Here is an 11498-nt window from a genome sequence, read left to right as displayed (position 1 = left end):
CAAGCTCTTTTATACTTCAAAATATGGAGGCCATGTGCAATCTGTGTATCAGGAATGGTGTCTGGCACATCTTGACTCCCAGATGAGGAACTACCAGTGGCCAGGGACTACTCTAACAGCATGGCTACAGAGAAAATCAAGTGCCAGTGACTTAGTAATGTACCTGGCACCTTCACCCATCCAGTCAGTATTAGTCTGAAGATTGTCCATCTTTGCAGCCAGTCTGTACTTGTAGGCTAAGCCTGCTAGTAGGCCATTTAGTTCCAGCACTGACCTGCAAATCATCCTTCCCCTTTAGCTCCAAGCCTTCTTTCTCTCAGCAAAACTCTTTTCCACACGTCTCTTTCACTCTGAAACATTGTCACTCTGAAGTGTGCGTGTTCCAGCTGTCCTTCTCATTGGTACATCTATAGGTTTTGCTTCCTATCTATAGTGCCCTGACACTGAGGTCCAGCTGAGGGTTTTAGACTCTACCTCATGCCAGTGTCCTCAATGAGTGTCTGCAGGAGAATTTGTTTCTCCTGTACAGACCCACTGTAAAAATATTGAAGAATTTCTTCCTTCCTTTTCAAATGGACCTAATTAGGCCTTCTTCTTGCCCCTTTACTCAGAAGATCACAAGACTGTAAGCTAAAAGCATACGCTGGAGCATCTCCAGTACCTGAGGCACCAGCAGCTTCCAGTAAGAGATTATGCTGGGTCCACCCTGAGGATTCTAGCAGGTGGTACTGGTACCAAGCATCAGAGAAGATTCCAGTTCTGTGGGATTTTTCACCTTTTCCGTTAGGGTTGTCTCACCCTCACCTTCCGTCTCTTTCCCCATTACCTCCTCTCCCCTCTTTTGTTTGCACAAACCCTCCAAGGGACTGAAGGACACTCAAATTGGCCACATGCGCCTCTGCTACATCCTTGCTGCAGCACTTTGCTGTGTTTCATATTTCAGGTGTCAGCTCTGTCAGGCAAGGCCACATCTTATGCCATAGTCTGCAAAAAGCCTTGTGCAGCAGAGCTACTATAAAGCAAATAAATAATCAATCATTGTTACTTTTATGTATCTCTCTAATAGGCCTTGATACTATTACAGTGCTGATGACAGGCTGAAATTAGATAATAGTACACTCAGCTGGCATCTATTCCCTTGGAAACACAGCTAAACATGCATTTAATACCTTTCTGGTGACAATGAATATGAATTAATATGACACAAATGTATACTTGATTTGAAAATAAGGACACTAATTAAAGAGCTATTAGGGCTAAAAAGCAACAAAGGAAATTCAGCTGCTGAATGTGCTGTTCTGGGTTCGGCTTCTAACCTGTCTGTGCCTGGATAAGCACAGGTGGCCTGAGATTTTCCAGTCAGGAGAAAGGCACTGCTGTGCATGGAGGGAGGCATGGAGGAGCGGATGTGTCCAAGCGCATCAGCAGCACTGCTGGATTGAGTGGTCCCATTGCTTGATCACAGCCCTGTGTAATCTCACCCACTGTCTCCCGGTGGGTGCCCCACCAGTGTTCTTCTGGTGCAGGCAGAACCTGCAGGCTCTCAGCAGAGCCGTGTCCCTCAGGAACAGGGCAGTAGCTGGGAAACAGCAGCCACCCCAGCCAGCAAAGGAAAAGTGAGACGGGCATCCTCCAACCTCCAACGCCCAACTGTGCTGTGCATCACCTCTCCCTTTCTGGAGAGGGTCTCTCAGGCCAGTTATGCCACCAAAAACACTAGGGCAGAAAACGAAGCAAACCAGATGGAGACACAGACCTTTATTTTAATTTCTAGCCCAGTAATGTAAAGGTAAATAAAAAAGTGAATCAACCCATTGGGCTGGTGTTTCAGGCTGCTCAGTGAGGAGACTTAACTGCATATTGCCTAAATTAAAAGCAGACAAACTGTATCTGCCTTCGCCCTAAGCTAACCTGACTGACTTTCTGCACAGCAGTGCCCAGTGCTGACACGTGTCTAAAATCAGTGACAGAGCCGCGGCACGAACCTGTCCTGCTTCTCGCAGCCACCTCGGCAATACTTTCCTCTCCTGCACGGGTACACGTGTGTTACAGAGGGCAGCCCTAAGCTGGCTTTGTCACCATGCCGATCGATTTCCTCGGAAATAAATGACAAAGCCGTGTTTTCTGCCTAGATGGGCTGGTTTTGGCAGAGGAGGGTTTTTTGGATTTGTTGGTACGTGGTTGTTTTTTTTTTTTTTTTCTGGAAAAAATTACAATTCTGTGCTCTAGGCAGTGTTTTGCTGATTCAACCTAATAGGGCTTATCCTTCTAATAAGAGAGACTGCCAGTGTTTGCTTTTCTTAGAAACATAACCCGAGCTTTTCCAGAGGCAGGGAACGTGATATCTCAGTCCTTACTGATTTTAACCCGATGTACAGCGATCCCTCGACTGCGCGCTGCGGTAACTGTATCACGGCTGACGAAACTCACGCCCGTGGAAATCGGCGTATTCTACCACAGACACTGGAGGGTGGGCGGGCGCCCCCGGGGATGCACCGCTCGCTGTCGGCAGCTCCCCTTCCCACCCTGGGCCACCTTTTCCAAAACCACCTCCTCCCCTCCGCGGGCGGTCCGTGCCGGGGTGGGGGCTCCGGGTGCCGCCCGCCCGACACGCCCCCTCGGTACTGCTCGCCCTCCGTGGCCCGGCGGAGCGCGGGCGGCAGAGCGGCGGCACCGGCGGCGGGGCAGCCCCGCTCCCCATGGCGGCGGCGGCGGGGCAGGCTCGGCGGAGCGCCCGGCTGAGCGCGGCGGCGCTGCTGACGCTGCCGGCCCTGGCGCTGCTGGTGCTGCTGGCGCTGCCGCCCGGCCGCGGTGGCGGTGGCGGTGTTGGTGTTGGTGGCGAGGCGCAGCCGGGCTCCGCGCCGCCGCTGCCGCCGGGCTTGCGGGAGGAGCTGCGGCAGAGGCGGCGCGACCTGCGGCGGCTGGAGGCGGCGGCGGGCGGCGGAGGGGAGGCGGCGGGCGGGCTGGGCTGCGACGACCTGAGCCGGGCGACGGCCGTGAGCATCCTGGGCTGGGGCTTCACCAAGGTGGTGGAGCGGGCGGCGCTGGCGGGCGGCGGTGCCGTCGCCCTCAAGTCGGTGCACGGGGCGGGCCGGGAGGTGCGGCGGTGCGTGCAGCGGTACGGGGCGCCCGCGGGCTGCCGCCGCCTGGCCGCCTACAAGCTGCTCAAGGAGGTGACGCTGCTGCAGCGCCTGCAGCACCCAGGCATCGTACAGGTACGGCGGAGGCGGGGAGGAGGTGCGGGGGGCGCTCCTTGGGCTCGCCGGGGCTCGGTGCCGGAGCTGAGCCGGTCCCCCCGTGTTGCCCCCGCTGTCCCCCGGCGGCCCCGACCTGCCTGGCGCTGGCAGCGGCGTCGCCCCGACCGACCGTGTCTTGTCCTCTCCCGCAGCTGCACGGTCAGTGCTATGAGAACAGCGGAGATGCTGAGCTACGGGTCACAGCCATGCTGGAGCTGGGATCCCCCCTGGAGATGATTCAGCTCCTGCAGACCCCCTGGGAGGAAAGATTCAAAGTAAGGAAACAACACAAAAGGAGTTTTATCAGTCGGTTTTAGACCACAAACTGGGTAAATGCGAAGAGCCGGTGGTGCCTGCTGGGGCAAAGGGGATTCTCCTGCTGACACTGCGCTCCCGCAAAATTGTCCGTAAATTGTTTTGCTTTCACTCCTTTTAAATCACATTTAAACAGCCCTAGCCTGGCGTCTCAGAGCTAAGTTTCCTTCTCTCTAGAGCGAAGTTAGAAAAACTACATCTGGGAGGGAGTAGACACAAATTCAGTGCTGGGGTAGTGGTTAATACCCGCTATTGCACTATATCGTTAGTTTTTCCTCTGTAGAGAGACTTTTGTAGCGAGATCCCTCGGGAAAGCCACCTCACTGCGCTCCAAGTTGTTTGATGTTTGAGGCAGCAAGCTGAGCAACCTGGCCCTCACCATGTGTTTGTGTGGTGTTTCTTATCTTAGCCCTTTAGGTGTTACTGTAGTACAGAAACTACTAAACTACTTTTCTCCTTCTGTAAGTGCTAGGATTGAGGCCCTGATAGAGAGATCCACCTTGTCTTCTAAGCGTCCTGCGTAGGGACCTATATGCTCCCCAGGAACATAAATGACTTGTGATGTGGCACTTATTTTGCTTATAGCTTGCATTACAGTTTATCTCAAGGGCTCAGCTGGGGGTTCACTATTACTTGTTTGGGTCCCAGGAGGAAATAGACCATCATGTAGGAGCAGGGGTATCCTAATGTCAGCAAGAAATGCCTTGGGCAAAATAAAAGCACAACAAAAGTCCTAAAATAAAATCTCTGCCTGCATGAGGTCCTTAATGTTGAAGAGGAGCCTTGCCATCCAAGACAGAGAGGGAGTGTGGCAACTGTGCTCACTCGGCTGTGAGATTCTTATGATTGCTTCACTAAACAAGTTAAAATAGCATCAGAGCTTCCAGAATGATTTCTCTTGGCTTGTGGAGTTCTACTTGTGCTTACGGACAGTTTCATACTGGCTTCTACATAGCTTTCCCAGCACCTCATCTTCTCAGTGTGCCAAAGTCTCCTGTAGAGCTAGAAACTCATGATGCTGGATTAGCTGATGATAAGGTCTGGTACAGTGGCATTAAAGATTTTAGTAATCTCTTGACTGATGAAGACAGTAATTCAGAATTTACACCGGTACTGTCTAGTCCTGTTTCCTAATTAGGGCGTCTAAACATATGGGATTCCCCTGTGATGAGCCACATCAGATACCAGCGATTGTGCGAGCTGTTCCAAGGGAAAAAACCCTCACGCCTGCACAGATCGTTATTGGCATCAGTGAGGGGTGGCGTGAGGCTGCCTGGCACACCTAGCTCAGGATACAGTTTGTCTGATGCCAGGGCTCCTGATACTGAATGAAAACTGCTGCAAAAAGCTACTCGAGCAAAGTGCTGGCGCAGAATAAATGCACTCTTCCAGTTCTAGTTTATTTAAAATTCATTTACTAAGCTTTCTGCTGGGTCAGGTATTGTCTGACCTTTCCCCACTGCCAGAAAGTTGACATAAAAGCAAAAGAACTGGCAGTAAATATATTGTGTGCTTTGACTAATTCTTCAGAAGCATGATTGTGTGCCCAAATTCATATTGCTGAGTGATGCATCAAGGCATGAGTCTGGTATTAATGACCATGGAGCCTCAGTCTGTATGGGGCAGCATGAGGAAAGGGAGAAGAATCTATTAATTCTATGCCAGAGTGAGAAAAACCCTTCTGATTTCAGCTAGCAAATCAATATAGCTCCTGAAACATGAAGACTGCTATTGTTTTCTTCACAGCTTTCTCCTCTAGTTCTTCTAACTGCAAATGTCCTTTTTTGTATACACACATTTTTAAAAAATGTTGCTAAACTACTTACCAGTCAAATCCTGTGGCAATGTTGATAATAAATTTTGTAGCGTACATATAATTACCTTTTAAGTTCTATATGCTTTTTTTCCCTTTTAATTTCATTGAGTGCAGTGTCCTTTGTTCTACTTCCAATTTAATAGCTGTTTTTCATCTGTTTTTTCTATGCATATTCATCTTCTCTTTCTCAGATTTGCCTCAGTCTTGTGAAACTGCTCTTTTACTTGGCACATTCCCCCCTGGGTTCAATAGTCCTCTTGGATTTCCAGCCAAGGCAGTTTGTTATGGTGGATGGAAACCTAAAAGTGACAGACATGGATGATGCCAGCACTGAGGAGCTGCCGTGCAAGGAAGATAATGACTGCACACTTGACTTCCCTACCAAAAGCTTCCCTCTCAAATGCTCTGCAGCTGGGAAATGTGAAGGAATAAATGAAAAGAAGAATCTTTTCAATGCATATCGGTATGTCCAGCAAGATGGGGGAAAACATGGGGTGGCTGAGCTCACACTCTGCCATGTAGCCTCCAGCAACTTGTGTTTCTTCTGTGCGGTGATTCCCCTCACCACTGTCAAAGGGTAGTTAGAGATCACTTTGAAGCAAGTTATTTTCCTTATAAGGCAGATAAATAGTGCAGTTGTTGTCTGGTGAGAATGAAGGCATCTTTCTTCTGCTGCTCCCTTCCGCCAGTGCCCTCTAGAAACTTGCCCCAAAGCTTGCACCTGTGAATTTGCTGTTTGCCAAACAAGCCCCAGTGCTTGACATCCATGGGCTGTGTTTGCTGAAATAATTAGCAGCGTGAGCTACCTGCCAAAGCCCACCAGCTTTGAGTCCATGTTGTTGGGAACAGGCTGGCTAACTCTTCCCTTGAACTCGGAATGTCCCTGTAGAGACTGTGGGCACCTATGGAAGAGTAATAGAACAGGTTAACAGGCAAGGGTTAGGGTTAGGCTGCTACAGCATTCTGTGTAGGACATCAGCTGAAAATGCAGGGGCTTCTGCTGATCTTTGGTGCTTGGCAGGTCATGTACTAGGAGGAAGCCTTGGCAGCTGGATAGTTACACAGAAGGACTTTGTAAGGGAGCCTGAATTTCCAGGATTCAGTGTTACAGGGCAAACCCCTGCACTAATTACTGCAACCTTACAGTTGCACTTGTCTCTTGCGCACTTTTCCCCCTAGAACAGGAGTTTTGTGGAAGGGTCAGAAAATGAGTCATCCCGCCTTTCCAGGGGCAGTGAGAATGCCAAAACTTTTCAGGGCAAAGGAAAGGTCTCGCATGAGTCTTCTCTCATACTGTTCTTTTTGGTTGGTTGGTTGGCTGGTTTTTGTATTGGGAAATGCATTGCTTAGTGTACAAAAGTGGCCTGGGGAATGAGGGGACACTTTGTTACATGAACCTTTGCGAGGTGGATTTCGCGTGGTACTTTGGCAGCATGCTGTGCTGCAAGGACCAGGCTTTCAGCCCAAATTACAGGAACCATCTGCGAGGCACCAAGATATGCTAAAACATAACTTTATAACCAAAGCAGACTTACTGGTTGCATATGGATATTCAAGTCACGGGAAAATGCAGGCAACTTAATCACCAGGGAAATTAAGCTACTGTATTCTAATCAGTCTGTGGGATTTTTTTGCAGGTATTTTTTCACCTATCTTTTGCCACACTCTGCACCACCAGCTTTGCGGCCCCTTTTGAGTGATATTCTGAATGCAACAGGTATCAGCTAATACTCATAAGCTTCTTTATTGGAACTAAAAGGTATTTCGTGGACTTAGTTATCTTTGTCATCTTTTCCCTTAAATGTAGGTGATTTACGATATGGGATAAATGAAACCATGAAAGCTTTTGAAAAGGTTTTACATCTATACAAGTCTGGGCTCTATCTGCAGAAAAGACCTCTTCTTTTAAAAGGTACCTGATTTTCAATGCTTTAAGTAGCATAGCTACTGAGGGAGTGAGGAACTTGGTAACTGGTCAAATTCTGGTCTTCCATACATTCAGGCAGTGTACAGTCACTAGAAAAAACACCAAAAGTGTATTTTTTTGAGCAGCCTTTTGTTGTTTTTTCATGGGAGCTATGCATGATTGCATTGCTTTGCAAAATAAAAGCAGTGCAGACAATCTGGCCTACAGATGGACATGTGCTTCCAAATACTCCTCTCACAATGAGCATCAGTGTTTCAAGTGACTGTATTTGGGATAGCTTAAGCAACTAAACCAGAGTAGCAAACTGAGTGCCTTCTGTCTCTCCTTGGGATCATCTTATCCTGTGGACCAGTAGGTCAGTTTTCTGGGCTGATACTGAAACTTCCCATTTCACTGGATGGCTTCTGTCTGCTGAGCACAGATTATTATGGAAGCATACAGTGGGGAGGTGACAACACTGAGATGAGTGTGGCAGGGTGACTGGGATCTCAAGCCCTCTAAATTCCTTTTTTCTGAAAACCATTCTATTGGACCGGTGGATGGATAAATGAGCCTTTATGAGATGCATTCCTCTGAAAAGGATCCATTTGGTGGTAGAGAGATGAGGCTGATCAAAAGGAAGTCTTTGAAAGTTCAGTAGTTACTGTGGTTTGCATTTTCTTGAGAGTTCACCTGCGATGGTGAGGAGGGGATGGTGGTTTGCAGAAGGAAATCTCTTTACATGTGAAAGAAGTAGAATTTGCACCATTATGAACAGAGATACCTGGTCATTTGCATGGAAGAACCAGCAGCTTTAACAAGAATTACTAGTATTTTCCAACACCTACCTCTTGGCTTCACAACTGGCCCAGTAGCAGTGTGCCAAAGTGATCACCATCCTAGAGGTGTGGGAAGGTGGGGAGAGACTCTTAGCAGTGAACAATAGCCTGAACAGCACCTGCTCAGGCTTGTCAGGTCTTTTGTCTTTTGTCTGGTCTCCTTGTCAGGAGCAGGATCTGGCCTCCCTTTCCCACACTGTGGTTCCTAAAGCTCCTGATTCTGTGAGTGGCAACCATGATGGGTGGGTCAGCACGTGCCCCATGTAGCTCGGTGCTGGTTCTGCTTCTGCTGTTGAGGCTGGGGTGTAGGAGAGGCTACTGTGAGGTTGGCTTCCCTGGATAAGAAATGGAGAGCCTGTGTATTTGTGCAGCAGCCTCCTCTCACCCGCCCCTGTTCCTTCACCCTTGAGAGCTCTGCCCCCTCTCCTACATCTGTGGGGGAATTGCTGTCCTGTGCTCCATAGCAGAACCAAAAGGCAGCATTTGGGTTTCTTTTAACTTTGTAACTCTACCCTCACTCCTTCTACTCAGTTCAGTTCAGTCTATCCTTATCACATTTCTATTGAAAGTTTCACTGAAGTACAACTCCCTAAGTGTGTAGCATAACTAGTCTCTGAAAGTGCACTTTTAAGTGTTTCCCTAGACACCTTCTTTCTGTTCCCAGACTACATCTCCCTAAAGGGTTTTCGAACAGTGGAAGGAGAAGACTACAAGTGCTGGCCCTCCTACAGCCACCTGGGATGCCTGCTGTCCATCCACAGCGCCGAGGAAGCTGCTGCAATTTGTAACTCCCAGTCACAGTGTCAGAGTTTTATCATCACCCAGCAGAGGACGTGGACAGGTGAGCTGTGACAGGGTACTGCCACGTGGTGCCCCTGCTTCCTCAGCTGTGAGTGGAAGTGATGCTGCTGCCTTCCTCCGTAGTGCCTTGAGTCTGCAGGCGCATGTAAAAGCTACCTTCTTCATTCTCAAGATCAGATGGCTGCCACTGTGGGCATTTGAAAATTCCCCAAGTATTTTTTAAGGATACACGAGAGAAATTATATTCTCCTTATGCACCTTTTCTCCTCTACTAATTTTGCACAGGACTGCTAGGTGTTGTGAAACAGTTACTTATTTCTTGCAGAGATGGCTTTGCTTTGGTGTTAGGCTAAACAGTCCCTGTGGTATGGATAGTTTGCAAAGCTGTGGGGTTTTTAGAGATGAAAGAAGCCATGTAAAAGAAGGTGGTTACTATTGTTATAATTAAAAGAATCATAGCTTACAAGTTGTTATCCCCTTTATCAAAACTAAAGCCCCAAGCCAAGGGATTTCCAGAATGTCCCTGTAATTAGCTCTGATTATAGCCTCTTACAGCTAGCATGTTTTCAGAATTATAATAAATTATCTCATTTAGCTGACACTTCAAGCGTGAGCTAAATTGTTTCTTAAAGTGAAACACTAAATGAGGTAAATGAGTGTTTTCACTCACAATGGTGCTGAAGAATCGCGTTTTGTCAGCTCACATGACATTTTAAAACAAACCCAAACTACCAGAAGCGCACACTTTTCTGTGCACTTGTGTGCAGTTGGCATGTGGCGAACTAGTGACATAAGAGTGTTTGCACGGATGCAACATAAATCTCTTTGAGCCGGCTTTGCACCAGCAATGGATTGTGTGAGCTGTGCCTAATACATCTCATCTGGCTCCCTCACAGGGCAGCTGTTAGTTGCTGTCTGTGATGCCTGCCTGGAAGGAATCCTGCTTGACGAGGCGGTGAGGATGCAGGAGAGGCACATGGGACAGAGACCCTTTCTGCAGCACCTGGCTTGGGTACTGATCCCTGACATCCCACACCACGTCTGCAGTCTTAATCCCTTCCTGGTACTTTTTCTTCCTCAGAGTTCTACAGCTCGTCTTTGCAGCCAAAGATGCAAAAAGTGTGTGGCTGAAATGCCAAGTGCCTAAGTTTGCCAGTTGGATTAATGAGAACTGTGGGAATGTGCTAGTCCCTCTCAGGGCAGCTTGGAAAAGCAAAGCAAGACGTAAAAGCCTCTAGGGCTGGATGATGCATTCCTTGAGCACACTCTGTGAGCATCTGGAGTTTACTGGGGGTGTAAAACACATCTATGACAGGGCAGAGTGACCCTCTGTTAGGCAAGCAGTGCGTTCCTGTGTCTTTTGCAATAAATAGCATGGGTCAAGGTGAACCTATCTCCTCTATTAAACCTGCGTTTTTATTTCCTTTCCAGGACGCCCACTCGCCTCATTTCAGAGTAGCTGGACTGATTTAATACCAGATACTGATGCTGTAGTCTATATTAAACGTTTGGCTTCCTCGGGGGAAAGACTTTAAAGACAATGAGATCACATAAAATGATCCTGGGAGGAACAAACCGCTGGGGAGAATTTCATCTGCTGGAAAGAATGACATATTTTATTTTGCTTTGGGATGGGATCTCCCTGCCAGCTCAGATAGAGTCAAATGCTGCTGTCTCCTTGATCAAAGCTCAGATTTCTCATTGCTGCTCTACTAGCTTATTTTCTGTTCCCACACTGCTGTTCCACATAAATGGTCCCAGTTTTAGTCAGATGTCGCTAGACTGTGCAATACTTAGCTTTGCTGCTTTGGCCAGCTTGTCAGTCAAGGAATAGAAATAGCTGCAAGGGATCCAGCTTGGGTAGGCTTAGTTATTTCAGTCACCTCCAAAAACCTATGGATAATGCACTTTCCAGAAGGCAACGGCTCTTTCTGCAGCTACAAACTGGGATTTCATACCACTGCAAATGCAAAGGACGAGATTTCAGTGATGGGGCCAAGGGTGCAGGGTGGGGATCCTTAACTGGAGGTTGATGATGGGGGTGGTCTTCCAAGGAGGGTCCTGATTCAGTTCCTTCCAGTGTAGGGGAGGGAAGTGGTGTATAGGTCAACTCTGGATGCAGGATTTGGGTTTGATCCTATGTGATTTCTAGTACCAGCTCCCATGTATCAACCTTGAAGGTTTTTCGCTGTTACTTTCCATGAAAGAGCATGGCATTCAAATTATTTATATGTAAGGTGTGACTTCACTTGATAAAGAATTACTTTATTCTAAGCATGCTGTGAAAAGTTTTTTTTTCCCTTTAATTGTCAAAGTCTTTACTGCAACCAAATGAACAAATGTGTTTCCCACCTTTATCTCACCTAGCGTCACCCAGTCCTGAGGCCAACCTATGAGTGCTTTAAGTGGTGTATGAATGTTCCTGAGCCCCTCGGACACTTAGGTCTTGGAGGATGCTCTGTGGCTGTGCTAGCAGGCTCATAAGTGTAGAGTAGACAGTCTGGTCCCAGCAGCCTCCCACAACTGCCCTTCACTGAAACTGTAGATGTGGCCTCTGAAAAATAGGTGGGGGTTAGTATAATTTC

The 11498-nt window shown here is 48.0% G+C and overlaps 1 protein-coding gene across 1 annotated transcript; it reads left to right on the top strand.

Annotated features, from left to right (window-relative positions):
* Positions 1 to 2699: 2699 nt before the first annotated feature.
* LOC114061695 (extracellular tyrosine-protein kinase PKDCC-like) lies at positions 2700 to 11187 on the top strand. The gene is made up of 7 exons (XM_027892405.1): positions 2700 to 3215; positions 3389 to 3511; positions 5559 to 5830; positions 7005 to 7084; positions 7175 to 7279; positions 8777 to 8953; positions 10345 to 11187. Exons 1-7 carry the CDS (start codon positions 2700 to 2702, stop codon positions 10446 to 10448), a joined length of 1377 nt encoding a protein of 458 aa, XP_027748206.1. The 3' UTR covers positions 10449 to 11187.
* Positions 11188 to 11498: the final 311 nt, after the last annotated feature.

This window comes from Empidonax traillii, unplaced genomic scaffold, assembly GCF_003031625.1.
Source record: "Empidonax traillii isolate 1590-97213 ecotype Southwest subspecies unplaced genomic scaffold, ASM303162v1 scaffold349:size579689, whole genome shotgun sequence".
Lineage (NCBI taxonomy): Eukaryota > Metazoa > Chordata > Aves > Passeriformes > Tyrannidae > Empidonax > Empidonax traillii.
Note: the sequence above shows the minus strand (reverse complement) of the source record. Positions and strands in the feature narration are given on the sequence as shown.